General features: G+C 42.5%; 1 protein-coding gene across 2 annotated transcripts in view; it reads left to right on the forward strand.

Moving 5' to 3' along the window:
* cntln (centlein, centrosomal protein) overlaps nucleotides 1–24274 on the forward strand; it is a 78451-nt gene that overhangs the window by 46785 nt on the left and 7392 nt on the right. For both annotated transcript variants that reach the window (XM_044027960.1, XM_044027961.1), the window contains exons 17-26: nucleotides 2035–2116; nucleotides 3125–3197; nucleotides 3538–3803; nucleotides 8127–8363; nucleotides 9791–9888; nucleotides 12627–12753; nucleotides 12968–13105; nucleotides 13518–13703; nucleotides 18189–18386; nucleotides 21536–21610. In XM_044027960.1, the coding sequence (XP_043883895.1) occupies nucleotides 2035–2116; nucleotides 3125–3197; nucleotides 3538–3803; nucleotides 8127–8363; nucleotides 9791–9888; nucleotides 12627–12753; nucleotides 12968–13105; nucleotides 13518–13703; nucleotides 18189–18386; nucleotides 21536–21610 (1480 nt within the window). The remainder of the gene's footprint in view (nucleotides 1–2034; nucleotides 2117–3124; nucleotides 3198–3537; nucleotides 3804–8126; nucleotides 8364–9790; nucleotides 9889–12626; nucleotides 12754–12967; nucleotides 13106–13517; nucleotides 13704–18188; nucleotides 18387–21535; nucleotides 21611–24274) is intronic.

The raw sequence follows: 24274 nt of genomic DNA on the forward strand, positions 1-24274 counted from the left end.
TACTCTAAAGCCTTCTGTGTCTCTTATCTCACAGGGGTCTTCTTCAGCAGTATGCCTGGTAGGCGCTACTGGAAATTGTGTTTCTGCCTAAGAAGCTTTGGCCCTAATGGTGTCAAATAAAGATGTCCGACTCGTTAGGGCTACTGCCAAGTCTTTGTTTCTTTCTACTTCTTTTTCCCACTGCCATTAGCTTGCACTTTTGAGTTTACAGTAGGAAACTGGCCATTCTTGTTGGTCAGGGGGAACCGAACAGTAGGAACATTTAGGTTTATTGGCCATATGGTTTATGACTATATTTGTTTTATTTATTTTATTTTATGGCTATAGTATCAGCCAAAATGAAAGGAAAGATATACAAGACAGTGGTGAGACCAGCGATGCTGTATGGTCTAGAGACAGTGGCACTGAGGAAAAGACAGGAAACAGAGCTGGAGGTAGCAGAGATGAAGATGTTGAGGTTCTCTTTGGGAGTGACGAAGATGTATAGGATCAGGAATGAGTCAATCAGAGGAACAGCACATGTTAGATGTTTTGGAGATAAGGTCAGAGAGGCCAGAGTGAGATGGTTTGGTCATGTACAGAGGAGGGATAGTGATTATATTGGTAGAAGGATGCTGGGGTTGGAACTGCCAGGCAGGAGGTCTAGAGGAAGACCAAAGAGAAGGTTTATGGATGTAGTAAAGGAGGACATGAAATTAGTTGGTGTGAGAGAGAGGGATACAGAGAACAGGGTGAGATGGAGGAGGTTGATTCGCTGTGGCGACCCCTGAAGGGAGCAGCCGAAAGCAAAAGAAGAATGTTATATGGTTTATGAGTTTTCGTCACGCTAGGTGACACTACATTACATATGGGTGGCATTTCTAGAACAGCTTCAATGCTGCGTTAAGGGGACATATCGTAGACCACCGTTCCAAAAGATTACCCCTTAGTAAATGTTTATGTTGGGTTTAGCCGTGGCTCAGGGGGCGCGGTGGGTTGTGCATTTATCCCTGTCTGTGGTTCATTCCTCGCTTCCTTCTGTCCATTTATCTTTAATTTTCCCACCAATAAACAAACATCTGCCTTCATTTGTGTCTCCACTCATTTACATAGGAGGTTTTTTTTTCCTTCATTTCTTCTGGCCTGTATACACGAATGTGTCAATGTACAGTAAAAATGCACACATACACAAATAGACACAATATCCCCAAAAGTATCACCCTAAATATACGTTAATATGTTATTTATTTAAGAGCATGCAGGAGTCAACTTTAATAGTTGTGGATATAGTTTAAAGTCATTTCCGATGACTGATTGGCTTCATGATGAATGCAGTTTTAATCTCCATAATTATTGAAATTAAATATTGATCATGATTTAAACAAGGAAGCATTTTTCAACAAATATACTGTATATAACCTGGGTCTTAGTGATCCTCAGCGAGTCCTTGTGCCCCCTCTAAACCAGGTTTAACCCTAACTAGCCCCCAGTCTTGTCAGGTTCCCGTTACATCCCCTCTCTGTGGTCTTTACCTCTGCTGCTTCTCCCAGGCCCCACCTTAATAAACCCGCCAGTGTAAATGTCACTGGCTTCCACCTTCACATCAAAGGTCACTGTCAATAAACCTGTGTGTGTGTGTGTGTGTGTGTGTGTGTGTGCGTCTTAGGAACCTCTTACCGTGTGTCCATCAGATGCAACTTTGCTTGGCTCCGCTCAGCCGTGCCTCTCGCGCACACACGTCTGTCACACACAGAGGGCTAATGAAGGCCACAGCCACTCTCATACATGTTGATGCATTCACCATCAGCACCCCACACTGCAGCTTTTCACTTAATTTACACCCACATTTACACTTCCAGCTCAGAAATTGGATGGAACATTGATTTTCTGTTGGACGGATTGGGGGCAAAATGCACATATTTTTGCTTGATGTCAACTAAATCAAGCATAAATGGTCAAATGTTATTATTGTTATTTTTTTGTTCAAGGGTGGTACTTTTTAGAATAAGTGTTCAACTTCTGGCCTGTAATAACCATTCTCACCTTTCTCCACAGTGACAGTGGTGAGGAGTATTCAGACAGTCTCAACAGTGTGCCCTCAAGGAAGGCACCTCACAGACAACATGCGAACAGAAAGGTCAGTTTGCCGACATCTTTTAATATCTGTTATATAATCATAAACTGTATCTGCGTAGTGTGAAAACTGAACAAGCATCTGTTGAGAAACTGTATCAAAAAATATTAATTTGGGAGATTCCCTAATTATCATATGGGTTAGAATAATACTATCACTCCACTAACGTTGACCACTAAATCCATGCATTTTTCTTGTTCCTAATACAGTAATTTAAGCAATCAACACTTAACATCCGTGTATATTTTACATCTTTACATCATCACTTACTGAACCGCTTCACAGCAACAAATGGCAGCTCCAAACCCCAAAGAGGTATGTCCGCGAAGACGTGAGATGAGGATTTTCTTTTTCCCCTTTCTAAAGGAAGTGAGCAAGGTAGAAGCTGCAGAGGATGAGAGGATGTGCATGTAGCTAGGGAGCTGTCAGCACCCCAAGATTCAGATCCTCTTTAGATTCCCTATTCCAGATCTGTTAAATGTGCCCATCAGATCCTTGGGGATCATTGTCATGACAGCCCCTGGCCCTCACGGTGTGCTATGTCACAAACAAAATGGTTGACTTCCCTTTTCCTTCTGTGCAGGGTGATCAAACCAAGCACTGATCAAATCCTACCTGACCCCTGTACAAAGGAAACAGGCAGAGAAGGAGGGGGAGGCTTCATTCTTTGATGTTACTACAAACAACTGTGGAGTTTGAAGTTGTCACATGTAGGCACTTACGTGTGCAAATGACTTGACACTCGTGCTCGTCATTTTGTACAATTGAATCATACCGTACAGTTTGACAGTGATTGAATAAAGGCGCCATTTGCGAGCATCTGTCAGAATGAACGTGAGGTGAACACAGGTGAATTATTAAAGCAGGCGGTGATTTGTCGCGTTAAGCTGTGCTCACACTGTGATCACAGTGTCATTACGAGCTGCGTCTCAGGAAGCACATGTAAACTGGTTGTGTTACAGTCACCTCTCATAACTGTCTGATGTTTTTTCTGTTTCTTTTTTTTTTTAGTCCGTCAAGTGTTCATCCATCACAAATACAAAAGCACCAGAAGCACAATCTCTCAGAGCACAACTGGCTCAAGGTAACATACAGTTTTCCTTTTTGTGCAGTGCAAAACTACAACAATATTTGTCTAATCGACTATTAACTGAAGCAGGATAAATGAATGTACACGTTGACAATCAAAAAAAAGAGTATTTCCAAAGTTGACAAGCTTTTCTCTCTACAATAACTCTACATTTGAGTTTAAATGGGAACTGTTAATCATTCAATGTTGTTAAATATATCTCAGTTTTCACTTGTGCATACACAAAGACACTTCCACATATGCCTGTTAAATCCCAGCAGTAGCTTCTAAACAAGGAGTTCTCCTGTGCTCTTGCCACAACTCAGAGGTGCCTGCATGTTCTTCCTTCTGTTAGACGATAAACAGCAGGAGCCCTGGGAGCGAGGGGCGAAAGGAGAGAAAAGGAGGTGGAGGAAGAGGATGCTGATGAAGGCCCAGCGTTGCTCCTCCGCCTCTCTGCAGCAGCGTGTTGAGTCCCTACAGCGTCACGTTGAAATACTGCAAAGTGCCAGGAAAGACGCTGTGCTTTCAGCCAAAGAGCTGCGACGGGCCAACGAGAAGATCACAGCACAGCTCAGCTCCCTCACCGAGAAACTCAGTAGCAGTAAACAGCTCACTCAGGTAAATGACTGAAAGCTAATTCTAACTGCTCAGAAGTTTCGTCTTTGTCTTTCTTTGTCTTTCTTTTTGTTTTTGCTCAGAGCTGAAAGTGCAGCAGAAGCAGTTTTTTTGCCTTTATTGTGCCTAATAAGTGCCAGCCAGGCAGGACTGTGGAGCAGAAGAGAGGAGAACCTCTCGTTTTCTCTTGGACTATTGTCTCATCCTGTTGAATGTTTTAGTAAGCCAATTCTTCACAACATTCTGTGTCACTAGCAGTTTCATTTCATCCAATGCGTGCACTTGTGTGCACCTTCAACTACAATGTGACTGAGTCCAGTGCCATACACCCACTGAGTTATTTAGCACCTGCCTCCAGGTAGGAAACTCTTAGACTTGGTATAGATTATAAATAAAACACCAAGCACTTTGCCCCTAAACAGTATCTTTCCTGTCAGGGCCTCTCCGTACACACACACACACACACACACACACACACACACACACGCATAGAAGTGTAAACATACACAAACCGACACCAAGACAGACACAGTCGTTAATCTGACAGGCAGGAGACTTCTTCTGGGGGTTTCAGACATGGCAGCAGCCAGGGAAGGAGCACTGGACACCTGATTAGGTGCATGTGTCTGTATATTTACTATGTGAAAACATACCAATACAGTACTTGTACACACAGGTCAGAGTGCAGCCCTCATAGTGTTGCTGCCGAGGAAGTGGCCCTCATGCTCCTACCCAGGTTTCTGAGTGTTGAGGCCCAGTGAGACCTTAGACTCAGACACAGACACAGCAGTCGAGGCACACGTACACATACACAGCACAGCCGGTTCTGTGAATGAATGGACAGAGAGGGAATTATTGTCTTCCTGTTTGTTTCCTCTTTCCTTGTGCAGTATTAATGCCACTCCTCCAGAGAAAGTTGCAGCCAACTGACTGGCCAAAGCCAGGTCTTGTTGCCCTCTCTGGAAAGGGCAAGAGGTGATGGACTTTGGGCTTGTTCCAGTCAGTCCTGCCCAACTCTCTAACTAAAACTCCCTGCTTGTTATTGGCTTAGGACAGCCTCCACAGGGGCCATCATGTGAAAAATAGCATGGCAGTTTCACAGAAACTTGTTTGTGTTGCTCTGTCTCCTGATCCTCTGGCCCTTATGTCCTCCAATTGTTGCTTCATTCCTTGCCTTATTTCTTTATTCCCTTCTCCTTTATTTCACTAGGGGTGGCTCTGTACTACTTTTTCATGTCTGACACTGATATCACAGCCTTTAGTATCTCCTGATTCAGATATCATATCTACCCCTTTTAAACAACTCAACTGCCTGCTGATGTATTTATTCCCCACACAGTCATAAATAGCCATTTCAAAAACATAATGCTCCAACTGTGTAAACAAATATTTTATTCCCATAAAGGCAGAAATAGTTAGCGCACGACATCACTCAGTTAAAATGGCGCAGTTTCTTTCTCTATTTTTAAGTCAATTAATTTATTATTTTTATTCTTAGAAACAAAATTACGCTCAGCTGAGCTCAATGAGTCCAAACTGCTGGCATGATTACTGCAGCAGAGCAGATGTTTGGTCACATGATGGTGGTGTACATCCCTCTTTAGTTACATGATATTTAGGGTTTATAGATCGTATCAGACTTTTTTCTATGTGTGATTTTGACTGGAATTTCAATATTGCACCAGCTCATGCCTAATTCATACTTGATTCCCTAATATTCCTTTTTTTTATTTTCTTACTCCTTGTGTTCTTTCACAGTTTGGATTGTGAGCGTACAAATGTCTAATTACACATTAGAGGACAGGATACTGTACATGTAGAACTTTCTCTTTGTAACATACACACACACATACGGTATATCTATTATGTGTCATAATAAGAGGCTTACACAGGTCGAGTGACAGGTGAAGCTTCCCCGCCCAGTCCTACCAAATATTTTGTTTTCACAAAAGTCGCCAGTTATGCATATCTTTTAAATTTTGGACCATTTGGCTGCCCACATTATGATTAATTTCCCATTTGCTTTACTTTCCAGTGCATTGTGACATTGTCGTTTCAGATATTTAAGTGTGGAATGTGCTGCCTCCCTCTAACATCTAACATCTTATCACATGATTAGGGAGTGCAACAGACATCACCGTCTGAACTCGAAAAGCATGTTAATGACAGCTGCACCACATATCACAAGTATTAGAGTAACAGTAATTGTCATACAACGTTCATGCGAAAACACTTTTCAAGACAAAATGATACAAAGTTCAAAATGAATGAATGAGGGGTAACCATTGATTATTAGAACCAAGCGAAGGTTAAAACTCAGCTAAATGTCTAGCCAGGGACATATTGCTTGGACATAAAATGTCATTAAAGTTTTCTTATAGACATTTCAGTTGATCCAGCAAAAAATTGAATTACAGCATTCTAAATGGGTGGTAATAAAAATATGAATGAGCATCTCAGCATCTTTATGAGATGAAACGATCAGAGGGATGTTTTGATGAGCTTGTTAAAGTAAAAAAAACTCACCAACGCAACTGGTGTGTTTTTTGATCCGCACCAAATGTTCAGCAAATATTGTGTTCAGATCCTATCTGCAGTCATGTATGGGAATTTGCATTATTGAACTACTGTATGCATTATTTGACATCTTAGCCACTTCCTGTTGTCACTAATCTTACAAGATGAGAAATCATTTTCTGATCAATATACTGTAAACTTTAGATAAAATAGATTATTAAAGATACAACCAGGAAAATTTTCCTCCCCCCTTTTTTTTTTTCTCAACCATATTTTCGTTGACCTTGACCTTCAGCTGATGAGTTCCAAAAGTTTGGGAGATATCCTCCCAAATAATGATCCCACCTCATGTGGTGAAAATCCATCCATACATCCACACTCACACACACACTTTAACTTTATTAGTTCCTGTCTGGGCCTCACTGGGTCTGACTGTGACCAATTGTTTTCACAAAGTTATACTATTATAAGATACTACATTAATGTGTGAGACCAGACTAAGCTGTTGTTCTGGTGGAAAAGAGAGAGATTGTTAGAGAGCTGAGAGAGAGGGAGACAGATAGAGAGAGAGAGAGAGCTGTCTTGTCTTCCAGCCTAATGGACCACCACTGTATCAGTCCATGTCAGTGTCATCTCTCACTGGAGCTTAAAATGGCCTACAAAATCAAACCCTGTCTTACAGGAAGTGTCATCAATGCCACTCTTAATTCGTTCACCACTGCCACTGCAAGCATCGCCTCACTTTTCATTCTCTACACCTCCCTCTCTCTCTCTATCACTCCTACTCCTCTCCCTCTCTCCCTCCCTGGGGGATATAGCATGTGCGTCTTCAGCAGAACACAGGAAACCTAAAACAAGAGGGATTCTATTAAAAGGTGTCAGCCAGCAACCAGATATCAATAACCTCCATGTATGCAGAGCAGAGAGCAAACCCCAGGGAATCTGCGGTTTCACTTGTGTGTGTGTGTGTTTGTGCGGTTCTGTGTGTGTTCCAGTATTTACCCCATGTGTGTGGCATACATCTTCATGTATCATGTCTCCTGTTTGTGCCATTAAGGATCCGTCATGTTTGATACGATACCATCTCAGCTAATTGTGGTGGTATTGAACCAAACACAGAGATTTGTTTCTGCTCCACATTTTCTTCATAAACAAAGAAGGTTTTTTGTTTTGTTTTTTTGTTTTTTTCCTCAACCGCACTAGTGTGGTCAAAGTTGTTCACCTCAGATGCTTCTGCGTACTATCACTGATACACTGTACATCGTCTATGATCGGCTGGTGCCGATACCATTCATCACTCTGAAGCTAACCACTCACCAAATGCTGAAATCCCCACTGTCCCAGAGTGCTCCCTGTTTCTGTGGGATGGCTTTATTATGTATGCCAATCACTGTGAAAATTAGACCCTATTGACAGAACAACAGCATCATATGTTTAGTAATTAGCATAAAAAGGAGGTTTTTTTTCCTCTAATGTGATATTAAAGCAGAACCCATAGCTCTCCCATGGTTAACACACACCATTCCAGACATATTGTTTCCTTTGTCTCTGTGTTTATCTTGTTCGTGTAACGACTTGTGGAAGTCAGATTTGTTTTCTTACACCAGTAACCAGATAGCTGTGTTTTGGTTTGACTCCAACTTCTTTAAGTGGACGTCAAGTCATGTAGTACTGTACAGCATCATATTTCCCATCAGTCAGCATCCTGTGTTTCCTGGGTTTAATAACTGGAGAGAGAAATGTTGTTTTCTGCCGCGCTATCATCAGCAGTAGCCTAGCTCACCAATTCTTCTTTTGGTCAATCTGCAGAAGCTGACCTCTGACCTGGCCGGTGTGGAGCAGCAGAAAAAGGTTCTGCAGATGGAGCTGGAGCAGTGGAGGCAGATCACTTTCCCTCAGCAACCTGCACCACCTCCACCACCAGCAGCAGCAGCAGCACCTGTAAACGCAGAGTGCTCCTGTCAGTGCAGAACCATGCCCTCCCCTCCTAACTTTGCACTCCAGGCCCTGGAGGCAGAGGTCAAACAACTTCAAGCCAAACTTAAGGTTAGTTGCTGGAAGACTTTTCTTTAAATACTCTGCTCCAAATTGAACAGATGTCAATGCTTTGTCCTGCAGAGCACACCTTCGGAGATACATCTCTAAATAGGATGATGGTGTGCAAGATTGTGTTTATGTTCAATGTTTTGCACTATGAAGCTTGAGTGGATAGTACCATATATAGCATTGGCATTAATTAATTAATGAATTAAGTAATTCATTATTAGTATTAATTATTTGTGGCACATTTGTTTTTTATTTACAGAGGCACATCTGGCAAATCCGTGAACAAAAGAGACACATTTGAGTTTAAACTTTCTTTTCTGCCTTTTACTATGCTCTACCAAACAGATGTTGATCACACATGTATTTATGTTTTTAAGTCTGAAAAACCATTCCCCTTGCATTTTTCAAACATCAATATTTCTGAGTCACTTTAATCTCTCACTGGTATGAAAGCCCCACAGTCCTTAGGGAGTTAAGAAACTCTGAGAGAAGTGCTTTGTAGGTTTTACTTAAAAATCATGATGGGTAAAAAAAAAAGATTCTTCAGCCTTTTTATTTATACTTCATCACCTGAAATTGCATGAGATCTCTACATGAATTTGGTTTTCTTATCATTCGATCTTATTACTGAGCACCTGTCAGAGAGATGAGAAATGAGGATTATCAGTAGAGACATGCCCTACATCACAGGGAATGAGGTGTGAGTGGTACCACCGTGTTATCACCCTCTTCACAGCCAGCTCGTCAGTGTCACTAAGCAGATTGCTGCTGTCGTTACACACGGCCTCGGAAGTCATGTCAGGTGACACCAAAAGAGAGAGGTGAGGGATGCACTGTGGGGGTGCACACATTGTCAAAAGCGTGAACTGGTACACATCCCATAAGGGACGTGGGCCCCTTTAAACCAAAGTGAACGTGCACTTTCAAATATCCATCAGCTTCATGATCAGAAGCCAACTCTTCACACTGCGCCACATGCTTCTTTTACACAAGAAGCAGAGCAAAAAAAAGTGGTGTAGTAAAATCTCACATCACTAGTTTAAATACAGTGAAATCACCTGTAATGATTTACATATGTCCATAGTATGGTGTGTATATTATTGTACAGGAATATGCAGAAATGTTAATGTTCTAAATACTTCATATTGATAAGCATATTAGCTATAGCCTCATTGAAATAAATCAAGTTCTATAGTTCTACAAATGATTATATTTCCTAATGACTTCCCTTATCTCATCCACTTTAAAAATATATATTTTCCCCTTAACCTCTTTTAGCACCTTCTACCCTCTCACTGTAGCTATAATTAGGAGGCATGCTGTGCATGACCTGTCATCATCAGTGGTGTCGTAAAAACCTTTCCCACCCCCTATCGTTCCCACTCCGACACATTAACAAACACACGTGCCGTGTGCCCTCCCCCCAGAGTGCAAGTGCAGAGGTCACAAGGCATGTGGCAGCTAACAAAGCCCTGCGAGGCCAACTCCAGGAGAAAGACGACACGCTCCGCCAGCTGCAGGACAAGTTAGTTTCACACCTCCCTCTTCACGTCTGTTACTCCTTTCTCTCTGCGTTGTCTTCCTCTCACCGATGCTCTGCCGTACAGCTCTCACTGCACCTTATTTGGCACGCATCTCTCTCACAGTCTTTGTGTCTCCATCTCACTTTGTCTGCATGTTTGCACATTCTGTTCAGCTCTCATCTGTAGTGTTTGATTCCACCCTGTGGCAGCACTCTTGTCTGCTGCACTCTGCATTTATGCATGCTTCTCCTCTGTATGAATCATTCGTCAAATTATGCATGCGCTCATGAGTGAGTGTAAAAAAAAATCAACGAAAGGAATTAGTGTGTATGCATACGTGTGCATGTGGGTGCCTTGTGTGTCACTAAGTGTGCGGTTGCATATGTGGGTAGCTGATATGGAGCGCTGATCAAAGCGGCGTATTGATTGTTTCTGTGCCGCAGGAGGGACCATTTTGGCCCATGACACTAAAACCCACACAGCATCGCTCTGGCCTGTGGGCCACAAGCCCTAATGAGTTGCATGGTTCACCTACTGTAGCACAGTCTGAATGTATAGCTATAAACAACTCAAGGAAACTGTCAAGATTTGAACAGTGCTGTGCAAGGCATATATATCATTATTCTGCATTAGGATCTCATTCTTCTAATGAGGCAAAGGTACAAAGAACAACTTGGCTGTGGTTTCCCTCCTGTTCTCTTTGTCTTGTTTGGTGTGTCCTCTGCTTGCCGTTCTCAATAATGCATCCAGGGCATGTGTACAATCACAGTGGGTTTGTGTTTGTGTGTGACCAAAACTACTGGATCACAGTCAGACAGAGTGAACATCCCTGAGCTCAGTTTCCACGACAGCTTCAGCCTCTCCTCAGGCTCTTGTCACACTCTTACACACACACACACACACACACATCACACACGCATAACTCACAACCTCTTCTATCCTACCACTCCATTTGCCTCCATGGAGGGACCCCTTCTCAGAATGAAAGGCATGTCTAGACGTCTCTGAAATATACATCTCAGCACACACACAGGGAGCAGGGCTGCTTCGCCTTAAAGAAGAGAAGGGGGAAAAAAAGAAATGAATTTCAAAGTACACCGGCATGTCCTCAGTCAATATCCGGCACTATGGCCCTGCCTTATTTATGAAGCTGCTTCTTTCATCTTTAGCACTGTTGTCTATCAGCCACATGAAACGTCCTCCCGTACTTCATTCTTAACAACATACACAAAAATGTGTGCTCTCCTTCTCGCTCTCTCGCGCACACACACACACACACACACAGTTCAGCCCGCTGACTGCTATCATTACAATACACGCATGTTTGATGAACAATATTGCCAACACGGTCAGAACAAAGGGAACAAACGTGTGAGTGATCGGGATAAAGTTTGAGCTCTTTCTCTCCTTCCACTAACACTCATAAATAGAGATCACACGCTCCAGCAGAAGCACCATATATCCTTCATTCTTTTTTATCCTCTATTCTTTTTGGGGTGCAGAAGAAGAGAACATCTAAAATAAATGTTGTCGGTTTAATTGCCATTAGCACTGGGGCAAAGGGAGCCGCTGGGCCTCTTATTGCCACCCTCTGTCTTTAAGTCAAATCCAGACAGTCATCTGAAAGGTTCAATATGGGTTTTCTCATTAATGGCCAAATCCGTGGGGTAACCAACCAGCGCTACTTCCCCCCAAAGTCCCCCGGCTAGACTCCTCTCTCATTTAATTTAATGTCACTCCAATAGGACAAGCTCACATTTATTTAGCCGGTCTGCCCTCAAGCATTCATCCACCTAGGGAGACAGGGACATTTACTTACACGAAAGCATTTGCTCTTGAGTTGCGTCATCTGTTTATTTAAAACACACAAACCATGATGCATGTAGGAGACGGCGATAAAATAAAAAAAATCCACCGCATCTTTGAAATTAAGAAGAAAAAAAAATAAGAACCATTTAATTAAGTGCATCCTTATGATCTTTATTCTATTTGTTCTAATTCCCCAAAGTATAGAAATGCCTCATATTTGCCTTTTATGAAAACAGAATAAAACATGCTAACGTACTGAGCCAATTTAAAAGAAGGCGTTTCTATAATATATGGAATATTAAACGTGTCAATACAGCAGGTTATCAGTGTAAGAAGTGACGTGTGCTGTGTGTTTGCAACACATGAGACATGGAGCGGTTTACAATACAACCTCGTCCACCTCATCCACACAGAACCAAACACAACAACACTTTTTAGAGCTTATTCCCTTCATCATCAGTCTCTCCCAAGCCAATTTCCCCTGCTGATTTATTTTTATGTGTGACCGGTGCAGAGCTGAGCTGAAAATAATAAACATTTAAATACTTGATCGCAGAGTTTCAAGTTGTGTCAACGCTGATTTGAAATGTCGTTTGTCAAAAATGACTCCCCAGTCGCACTTAGAGCGGCATTCCTCACAAGAGCACTTGTTCTAATACATGCCAGTTAGAATTATATATGCATCCTTATTTCACCCCCCCTCCACTCACCCAAACAGCATGCCAGTGTATTTAGTTGTCATAATGAGCTGTCATGCCTGATGCACTGCATGGGGACACTGTGCCTGCCAGCTTTGTGTGTGTGTGTGTGTGTGTGTGTGTGTGTGTGTGTGTGTGTGTGTGTGTGTGTGCGTGTGTGTGGGATTTGTTCTCATGATTTATACTGCTGTATTTGTGTGTTTTTAAACTCCCCTTTTTTTAAATCTTTACAGGGCGAACCACACAGAGCGAGATGTGAACATGAAAAGGCAGCTGGTTGAGGACCTGAAGACGAGACTGAAGTTCTTACAGGACATGGAGAAAAGTTACAGAGGACAACTGGAGGAGCTGGAGAAGAAGGTGCACTTCATGACAATACATTTGTCTGGGTATCATAATATTCAGCATTTCTTATAGCCCAGCGTAATTGAGTTATTCCTACTATAAATATTAAATGACAATTTGAATAGAATTGGGTGTGTCTCATATAACAACTGTGGTATGCCAACTATTTTGTTTTGACTTTGTTGTTTTGTTTTTTTTTTTTACAATTCCTCTTCACTTCACATTCCAGGTGAAAACCTTATCAGAAGAAGCCACCAACAGGAAGGCCCTCGTTGACTCTCTGAAGAGACGACTAAACGTAGCAACATCAGAGAGAAAGCAGCATGAAACCTCCTGTACAAAACTGAAGGAGGACCTCGAAAAAAAGGTCCCAAACCGCAAGTTCCCATTCTGATCAGATCATATGGATCAGATTTAAGAAACTGTAATTTGCATGCAGTAATCGTTACAGCCCAGCTGTTCTCCCGTTACATCGTTAATAGAGAACATTTCACCACCTTCCAGGTATTTAATATTTATTGTAGTTTGAATCGCATAATGTTCAACAAGGGAAACATCTGAAACGCTGAAAATGATCTAAAAAAAAATGTAAAGTAAACATATTTATATTCTATACATTTTAGCAGTGAATCTATGGAAAACAACTACTGCAAAATAAGGTTGAGATCACTTTACTAATTGGTTCTTTCGAAAACAGGTCACACATATTCACAGCACAGCCAACTAGTAGCACAGCCCGTTTTTTTTTTTCTCTGACCAACTGCTGTTTTCCTTTACAGGATCAGCGCATACATGCCTTACAGGCTCGCGTAGGAGCCAGTGAGCAGACTTTGGCTGCACTGGAACAGACTGCCACAGAGCAAATGGAAGGGTTGACCCAGAAGAGTTCCCGTGCGATGGAGAAGCTTCAGAGACAGCTCGGCATTGCCTACTCCCAGCTGGAGCAGCTTCATTCTTTCATCAAGGTGCTTTTCAAAAAAAGGCCATAGTCCAGAGTTTAAATGGTCAAATCATTTAACTCCTATTAAACTGTTATGATGTGAACTGAGCTGCAAGTTCTCCACCCTTTGCGTCTGTGTAGGTGCATCATATGCAAGATGAGTTACAAGGAAAGCTAAGGCAGTGGTCCAGGCTAATGCTGGTGCTTTGAGCAGTTGTTCAAGCTTGCACTAACACAAAGACGGTTTCAAATATTCAGCTCTCCTTGGACATCTGGTTGAGTTCTCTCAATAACATGGTGTAACACCTGTTACCACAAATGCACAACAACCTCTACAGCTGTATGCTTTAAGCATATACAAAAGAGCAGATCTGTCAACCGCCCAGTTAAACTGGGAATGTCCGGATGACACCTCCCTCTACTCCTTCACAGCACTGAACCAGTTGATGCTGTGTCCAGGTTTAGGTTGTGGTCATAAAACATTTAGGATCCTCGTCTCCAGTGTGGGTTTCAGAGGTGGCTGCTCTTCGTTGTTGCTGTGAGGTTGTATATCTCAAGGCATCCACTCAATAACGCAAGGAAAAGAGCGTTATCACCCTGCTACGGTTGTACCTCAACATGCCATTTAATTAGACCACTGTGCTTGTCCCAGAACACAAGCACCAGCAGAGGATCAATTTACTGAGTGAATTTTGTCCAGTGCCACTAGGCTAGGTGCCCCTTTTCAGCTTGTTAGTATTAGGTTGTTTTTTGGGGGTGAACTATTATCACAGGGAAAAAAAACCCTGCTGGTGGCAAGTTGGTTGCATGCTGAATGCCAGTGTCTTTCTGCCGTTCATTAACTTCAAAATATTTAATTATTTAAGGTGACGGAGCATAAATTTTGGCATGTTTTCCTCGCTGCTGTCTTCTTTTTCTTCTGTGTACCATTTCCTCTTCTCTGTCCAGGTTACAGCCCGGGTGTGGGATCTGTGGAGCATGCATAGTGCAACTGAATGGGTTTGAGTCCAGTTGAACATAATACATGCAATAGTAATTAGACTGTTTGTCCGACTCTGACGGACGGACTGTTTTTGTATAAGTCTGGTTTTAGTCGGACTAACACAGTGTTTTTTTTCCCCGTGTTTTTCATGTTAACATACTGAATATCAGGATTTCTTCCTGTGGACATACAGTATTCTCTGGGAGGAGACAAAACACCACCAGGCCTTAGCGAACCTCAGGATCAAGCAGGGCGGCTTGGGTGTGTGGCTAGTAGGACTGACGTTGGCACAGCCTTGCTTAGTCTCTTACCTCAACGTTTTGGTGGATGGATTTATGTGCATGTGCCTTAAAGAAGGTGCAGTTTGTTACAGTGCATGGGACGTCACTCTGCATCTACTGTGTGCCCAGTGGGAACGGGCACTATTGTCTTTGTGCCGACCTAATCCATCACCCTGAGGTGTGTTGTATCAGTCTGGCAGAGACTGATAAAGACTGTCCGTCAACTCAGTTCAGTTGACGGCTGTCTGTCAAAGCAGGGAAGGGCTTGGCAGAGATAGATAGTGGGAGCGGCGTATTTGCACACACACATAAATCACGTGAAAGATTACGACACAGTTTAGTTGCCATTTTTGATTGCTTTGTCTTCCTAAAGCAGAAATATTAGAGGCTACGGACACAGTTCTTCTTGTTTGACTCACTTTGCATGAGAGAAGAACTGGAGCTGGATTGGATGTGCATTTCAGCCGCCGATGTCTTTCGTGTGAAAGAGATCATGCAAATCAACATATAACTGAAAATAGAAGAAACACACACATGCTGTTTACACTTTTATTGCTCCTTTCCTCCATTCCCATAACCTTAGGCTGGTGGGGCCATTGTGTTGTTGTTGAGGATTCACATCATTGTTTGTCTCCCCCTAGCTCTTGTGATCCCCTATAAGAACACCAAGCCCTTTGATTGGACTGCCTGATGTCCAGAGGAGATTTACTCTTGTCGTGTATTGATCAGGACCGCAGGGCTGCACATGTGTGTGTGTGTGTGTAAATGTGTCTGTGTGTGTCTTTATGAGCTTGTTTTTTTTTTGTTCTTTGTGCTTGTATGTGCAATGTGTGTGTATTTATGTGTGGGGATTTTTTTTTTTATTGTGTGCCAGCAAACCCTTTTGGCCCCTCCACACGCCCCGGGCTGTAAGCACTGCTGGTGAACTGCTAAACAGTGGCGCTGCATGTAGTGACTACCTCTCTCACTCACACACAAACACACACACTGAAGGTAGCTTTCTTAAACTGATTATTTTCACTTGTCGTCCCTGCAGAAAAGCACAGGTTGTGCACAGATTAAGGACTATGTTTTTTTTCTGCATTAATTGTGTGATTGTTTCAATCACTTTGACTGGCTGTGGGTGTTTAATCTGCTGTGTGTGATCACTTTACAGTATATCATATACTTCTCATATACCATTTGGAATGCCCTTGCTTTGTTGCATAGTCACTCAACTTTAGAGTACATTTGGACTTTGTTTTTACATGAGTGACTGTGTAATCTTAGATTTAAGTTGTTTTTTTTCCTCCTTTGCCTCGTGTTTTAATGGCCCCTTGTGTCATCGTGACTGTGAACAGGTTCAGAGGTAGCTAGTTATTAAATCGAATGTCTTTTAGTTGCTCATTTGATGCCCCATCCTCATCCTGTCCAAATTAGCCCTCTGGCTGTAGTGATTGCCACACTAGCCAGGCTCTTAACACGCATGTTCATGTGTGTGTGAGGGTGTGTGCTTGCATGTGTGTGTGGTTACACACCCCCTTCCTCATTTTGTCTCGTCCATGGCAGAAAATGAGTGATAAATGCGCCCCTTAATCTCTGTCTGGATTATTCCAAATGCAGGGTTAGGTCAATTGAATGCAAGCCTTGACTAGTGAGAGTGAATATCTATTAGGCTGTAAAAGAAAAGAATAGGATACCTGACTGTTAGCTAATGAGTTGTGTATTCCTTAAGGGTAAACACAGCTCTCAGATCAGCAGAAAGAGCTAAAGCTGCCTTCCTTCATTATCAAAATGGATAAAGATTATAATTTCTGCTTGTCCTCTTTATTCAGTGCTGTTCTCTTTATTTTTGAAATAGAAGGTCACTTGTTAAAATGGGTTTTAGTTGAAAGACGGGGAATTTTTGGCGATAATGCACAATTAGCTAATTTTGCCTGGCTGTATATAGCTTATAGGCTATTCTACTACTATCCTTATAGGTCCGATCAAGCAATAAGCTTTAAGATTTGATTTAATTTTACAAATTAAATATTGAAATATGTCAACACCATTGCTGTTGACCGTTGTGGTGATTTCTCTCCACACTGTTGCCTTCTGACTTCCTTTGAACCCGATTACGACATTATGATGCTGATTTTTAGCTTTTGAAGCGTATCTTCTTGGCCATATTCCACATCTCAGAGTCATAAAATCAAAGGTCGAGGTCTCGACACAAAACCATGTATATATGGTGCATGGTATTCAAATTAAAGTCATTTGATCAGGCATACACCAGGATTGGGTGGCCTATGCATGTTGGGTAAATGATAAAACCTGCCAACGTCCAGCTCCTCATTCAGTATTCTAAACTCCACTAAACCGCACTACAACCACCTGTCCCAAATCAAGGGCTTTGTTGCTATTGAACACTATTGGTGTGTTTTTACCCTCGTTGTAATGCACTTAAGTAGTTCCTCATCTTTTTACACAATGTACACCTTGCTTGCCTGGTTATATTGTGCGATGTCCACCAGTAAGTTGTATTGTTTTGTTTGTTTTTGTGTACTGTAAGTTCTCTTGTATCCAGCGTTCCCTCCTCTGACCATCTATTCCAAGGTCAGCTTTTCAGCGAGCTTACAAGGGAATGATACAGAAGATTATTGCCTCGATCAATAAGCACAAAATGAAGCAAAGGGGAGTTTACTTTATTGACTTTCTCGTGTACAGTGGCAGTTTTAACATTTAATTGTCTCTCTGTATTTAGAGCAAACTCCCATTTAGTGCCAGACAAGTGTGCCATCCCAGGCCTTCCTTGTCTCACTTGCCACGCACTTGGGCACCATTTGCAACAGCCCCTCGTAGCTTAATTATTAACCGCGTTATGCTGCCCTGTTGCACTGTGAGACACTCAGAAAGCAAATAAATAAATGAATGGCTGTATTTTCAGTAGCTCCATGTCTTTCGCTCTCTGATGCGTGATTCTCTGTTTGTGCAGATTTTAGCAGAACTTGGGGTATGTTTGATATCAAAGCTCTGTTCCCTCCGCTTTCAATCGACAGGGCAACAAACCCTCAGGTCCATATTCCTACAAGGGAGCGTGAGGCGAAACTGAAGAGAATCTGAGTGTGTCAAACTCAATATTCCTCCATAATGTACTAGGCCTCACTGGCGCATGCTTGATCAATTTCATTTATTCATCTGTCAGGCAGAGCTATCCCTCTTGTTTTTCCATATCCATTTCATCATTTTCTTCTTTTTTTATTCCTTTTTCTCTTTCCCCCTTCAGGTCTTGGCCAGTGAAATTCTTTTAGACGTTCAAGAGGTCAAGCAGCAGTTGATGAAGAGGAGGAGGTTGAGGCAGGCCAACACTGTGGCAGGAAAGGGCGGCCTCTCAGCCAAGTCTATGATCAAAGCCAAGTCCATTGCAGCCTCCATCCTCAATATGTCAGAGAATGATCTTGCAGACATAATGGACACTGATCAGGTAAGGCCAAGGGACAATGGGTCAAGATTTTCTGCTAATGCTAACTTGAGGATCTTTATGAAGCCTAGATTATGCCCACAGCACTCAACATACCTCTGATAGATTTTCTGTTTTCTAAAATTTCGAGGCGTGTTAGGTTTGTCATGGTGTTGCGCAGTGATTGCCCAGAGGAATGAGAAAGACATTATGTCATTGATATTAAGCAGTAGTGTTGGGTATGTTTTTGTCAGGTGAGAATAAATGAATGGCACTAAGTTTGGCCTAACCTCTGATAACAAGTGCTTAAGATTAGTGTGGGTGGAGAGAGGAGGAAACTGGAGCCTGCTCTCACTTCATTTCACCTTCCCAGAATTACAATAAGTAAGCACCAAGTAATGTTTTGTAAAGGTGAACCACACACCCAGGCATGACCCTTGTAAAGTGGGAAGGTGCTATGCAATAGAAAAGAATGGGTCCTCACATATAAAGGTGGAGTTCTTGCTCTCAACGTGATCTAAAGTCTGTCAACACCTGCAGCACCTGTCAACTTGATACAAGATTTTTTATGGCACAAGTTGAGTAAGTACAAGTATTTTCTCATTGGTAAAATCTGTTGTTGAAGTGAAGTTTCCTGCTATTGACTGTTTCAGCTTGCAAAGGTCTGAGTTCTGCACACTTTTCCAACTTTGTGAATCGTTTCACCACCATAGATCATGCCCAGCTGTGTTGGCAATTAGCAACTCCATGTTACAATCAACCTCCCTTCCTTGGGGACTTCCTCTCATCTATCACAAGATGAGAGACGGCACACCAGGCACTTACTCACACTTGAAACCAATTTTAGCCCTTTGCAGCCCAGCTCCACCCAGTCGATGACAGGGAACAGTTTCTCACTTGACAGAAAGTCCCCCTCATCAGTGCTGAAATCTCTGTGGATTAAGTCATTCTCTTCTCTTTTTCTTTGCCCAGTTAAGGGTGGTTAATAGATGGCTTAGGCACTAGGTGCCTTAACATGGTGAGCATTTTTCCTCTTAATTGAACATTAATAGATCACGACATGCATACACTCACCAAGTAATTGTGATGGTCGTGTCACAGAGTGAGGTTATCCAATTAGGTTTGTGCATGTGTTACTCACTGTGTCAGAAATGGACCCCAGGAGAAATGCTAAGTGTCTGTGTGTGTATATGAACGTGCGATTAAGCTGTTTTTATGGAGAAATAAGGGCCATTTCACATGTTTTCCAACTGAAACTCCAAGTGGACTCACTCACAGAGCCAAGTCTTACAACGTGTCTTTATATAGCGGTCAGGCAAGTGCAACTCTCAAACCAGCGTGAACCAAACTCTGCAGTTGAGACTAAAAAAGAACTAACTTTGATACACACAGTTGTATGTCAGCAATCTTTCGAAAACATACTTCATCATCAGTTTATTTAGTCTTTAACTTCAGTGCATGAATTGATTCATTCAGTTGTGCGATTGAGAACACAACTGAACACAACCCACTGCGATTACTTTAAGTGACAATACTTCATTGCTACTTTTCTTGAGTTTGTGAAGAATCTTTGCAGGTGGTTTTGACATTTTAAGGCGTGCAGTTTTTCACTTTCTGGCATAACATAATGTTTAAATGTATTATTCCTGGATGTGGTTATATTTCTGAGGATTTTGGCAATAAAATGGTCTCTTACAAATTATAAATAAATATGTATCTGCCGGCAGAATCAGTGCTCTGTTGTTCTGCATGTACATTTACCTAAACTACGCATGCTGCAGTCATTTGCCTCTATCCATAGCATGCAGCTGATATTCAGAGGGCCGAGCAGCTCCAGGCTCCCTGGACAACTAGTTTTGGAGCTAATGATCCAGATGTAATAACGCTATAATTGCCTGACCAGTTTGTTTTGCACCTAATGTTAGATGAAGGGTCTGTGCTCTAATATATATCTACCAAGGGTGGACAAGCAAGCACACTGACTGACTCTCAACACATACACGGTTTCACACGCCGTGTTCAACCCTGTGGGAGACTTGAAGGAAGCAGTCACAAGAAGCCTTTTTTTTAATCCAACCCCACCTTCCCCCACCCCCCAGCGACTTCTCAGTTTGTCTAAGCACGCCTCACTAATTAGGCACACACTGAAATTAGCCCAGCCACTGTTCTATCACCACTATCACACACCGAGGGTACCAGGAAGCTGGGGACTCCAAAGGTAAAACACATTTAATACAGTTATCACTCCAGACATATTACACTTGCAGACAAGGCCATGCACACTATGGCATCGTGTGTCTGTAACACTCAGTGTTCACTACTAAGAACATATTTACAGATAGATCATCCATTTTCTTTTATGGATCTGAATTTTATTTACATTAGACATGCAACATATGCAGTCAGCTGGTGCACATACATGATATGTTTGATATGTAAACTAAGACTTCCCGTGACCTTCCTGAGCATCAACGTTGCTGTTGCTTTTCTCATAGGAGGATGCCCTTGGTTAGATATTTATTAATCTGGAAAATTAGATTGTCTGACTCCCATTGATATTATTATATGGCTTAACTCTGCACACACTTGTGATGTTAGCACCTGAAGAAGTCTCTATCAAAGATCACATAAAGAATACATGAGCTGCCATGTGGACTAGTGGCTTTCGACAGCCCCTGCCACTCTGGACTTCACGAGACTGTCGGTTTGCTTCGCCAGGCTTCAAGTGCAGGAGCTTTAAAATTCAGCCGCTCATACAAACACACTTTTCCCATGTCCCTGTGAGGCAGTGCAAGGCCCGTCACATCGTTTCCAGCAGCAACACCTGGGGCACAAAGTGAAGACGGAGCACATTAGTGCTGAGGTGTACATGGCCACACAGTCGCTCTCCACCCTTCATTAGCACTAACAAGGCTACCACTCTGTTAGGTCTTTATACATGAGTAGCATGAAAACATATACTGGCGTACCCTGCCACTGAGTCTCCAGAGAACTGCTTCAAGGTCCAGGCTGGTGTGATGTTACACATCCACCCTAAAGCAGGAGACTCACATAGGCAAGTGTTAAGATATAGTAAGCAAAGCATGTTGACTTTTAATACTAAGTATTCTGTCAATACATGGGCATCATGTCTATCACCATGCATATTTTCATATTCATCGTTGTGGTTGCAGGGAACAGAGGCTCATTCCCAGAGTCCAGCAGAGCAGGAGTGGTTGGACCAACTCGACCACATCTTGCAACAAAAGGTGAGACTCACCCGTCTGCACATCGTTGCTCATTCTTTCACAGGCTCAGTCACAAGAAGTCTTGTGCAAAATACTAGCTACCTCCCTTCATGGTAAAATAATTGATCATAGCTCTTAGCTGGGGTTAGATGAGTAGAAGTGTTGACTGGGGTGTCAGAAGATAACAGAAAAATGCACTCAAAGTAATGCTCAAAGAGTGGAATCCACTTTAATTAAACTGTTTAATAATTTTAAAACTACCAGCTGTGGCCATAAGAGCATACTCTGCACAGTCTAATATAAGATGCAACACTGCTTGACTTATTTAATCATAAAAAAATGTACGCTTCTTTGACAGGAGGATGTTTGTCTTCTATACTGAACATTATTATTGTGTATGCTAATCTTACAATCATGATTTGGAATGGAAAAATAATGTATTTAATTAGAAATTATTATAATACCAAGGACGTAAAGAAATTCAAGTGCAAAATCTTCTTCTTCAAAGTCCATTGCTGGTGCTTGTTTTTCTGTCTCAGTACTTGTCATACCAAATGTTCCAGCCTACTACGGCAGGTGTTTTGCATTGTCAGTCTTCAGTGTAGAAACAACTGGATTCCAATTTTACTCAAATTTAGTAGATAGAGGATGACTTTTAGTTCCCACTCAAGTGTCCTGCTCCAGGCTCTGAAACAATGATGCAAAAGATAAAACAAAGGAAAGCAACTACATGCTATGTGTGAGTCTTTGTGTGCACAGCCACTCATCTGTGAGTGCTCTGCTGGAGCTTTACTGGAGTGCTGTCAACGTCTGCTCGCTGTGATATGTGTATGATTGAGAGTGTCGAGTGTGTGTGTGTGTGTGTGTGTGTCTTGTCTGTGTTCTTGTCAGCGGCTGCCGCAGGCACTCATGCGTCGCCTCCGCACCACGACACACACCAGACACTGTTCTCTTGTTCCCCAGATCTTCTTCTGACCTTTCCACCCCCCCCACACACACACTAATATGCGTGTGCACACACATATGCGCATACACGCGCACACACACACACAAAACACTACACAATCCATGTTTTTCCCTTCTAGCTGGACAGCTCTCAGTCCCTGTTCTGTCTCTCTGCCATCCTCCACTGTCCTGCATTCCTCTCTCTCTTCCTCTCTCTCTTCCTCTCTCTTTCTCTCTCTCTCCCTCTCTCTCTCTCTCAGACCCCGAGGCAGCTTGTTAGTGGGGAACTAAATATTGATTTGGCGGGCCTGTCGATGCCGGGAGAATGAGCTAGTGTCCACCAGAGACCTCGGCACCAGCAGCCTGCTATCGACATTTTCCGTGGGCAGAACAGGGGTGGTGGAGGACGGGGGGGTGCTTGAGCTGGTGTGGGGCGTGGAGGTGGAGAAGTGCGGAGTATGACAAGGCTGAGACTTGCCCCCAGGTCCCTGTGGGGACCACTGGGACCACCACAGTCACCCCCCTCACTAAAACTGACTTTTTCTATCCCCTTTCAAGTCCATCTTGGTCTGTTTTTTCTTTTTATTTATTTATTTATTTATCGTTCTACTTCTCCTCTCTTAACTCGCTGTTTCCTCTTGCTCTGATTTTTGAAGTGTATTTGGATCTTTTCCCTCTTAAGGCCTTTGCAAATCACCAGCGATGTGAATAAACAGCACAAATGTTTGAATGAGTAGAAGGTGAATTTCAATTCACATGAACTGTGAGGCCATGAAGCAAAACTATTTTATGGACAGAGGAAAGGAAATGTGTCACAGGAAGAAACTGAGGAGTTAGAAGAAATATGTGTGTGCAGCAAACACCGCAGACGAGAGCTTGCTTGGTTCAGTAGCTTATATTTGACCATTTCTGTCACATTTAGGAAAGGTCCTGTTGTTTGTTTTCACAATCTCACCTGTGCATTTGTTTTTTCGAAATATTTTATTATAAGTCAGATCATCACCATTCTGATTTGCTCGATGTAAAAATGCTGAATGCAAAACTTGCTCAGTGAAATGCTGTTGCTGTTTGTGAGAAACTGCATCCGTGTGCTCAGGCCTTCAGTGTTTTAGCAGCTGACTCAGTTCAGGTACATCTTCCACTGTGACATTTTTGTAACGGCTGTGAATGCGTGTCTGGGCAATGTGTCTTCTAAAGCTGAGGAGCCAACATTTTCTGATTAAGGGAACACACTTCAAAAACTATCATACTGTACTCTCTTGATTTCTCTACTCCCTGTCATAGCTTATGAAAGGCTCACCAAGCAGAACATCTGTGAAGTGGAATGGCCTGCTCTGACACCCTGTCTGTGACAGTAATAACACACTCTCCTAATAATGATATGATCTTACCCCAGAGCTGCACTCTCACACACTTTGTTGGATAAAAAGACAGAGACAGAAATAGATGCAGCGAAAGGAAAGATGAGAGAGAGATCTATGTCCTTAACTGGCTGCCTGTCACTGAAAGAAGATGAGGTTGTGTCCGTCTGTGTGTGTCTGTGTGTGTGTGTGTGTGTGTGTGTATGTGTGGGTATCTGTACCCATTTGTGCATGTGCACGCTCGCCACAGCCTCATCTTGTCACTGTCAGTGCCTAATGGAGCTGCCAGTGGGACAGCACTTTATTATCTCAGTGGCCCTGTCAATAGCTAACCCATCACTCACTCTCTGTTGTGTCCCCGCAAATGTGTGTGTTTGTG

Source organism: Solea senegalensis, linkage group LG6 (genome assembly GCF_019176455.1).
Source record: "Solea senegalensis isolate Sse05_10M linkage group LG6, IFAPA_SoseM_1, whole genome shotgun sequence".
Classification (NCBI taxonomy): domain Eukaryota; kingdom Metazoa; phylum Chordata; class Actinopteri; order Pleuronectiformes; family Soleidae; genus Solea; species Solea senegalensis.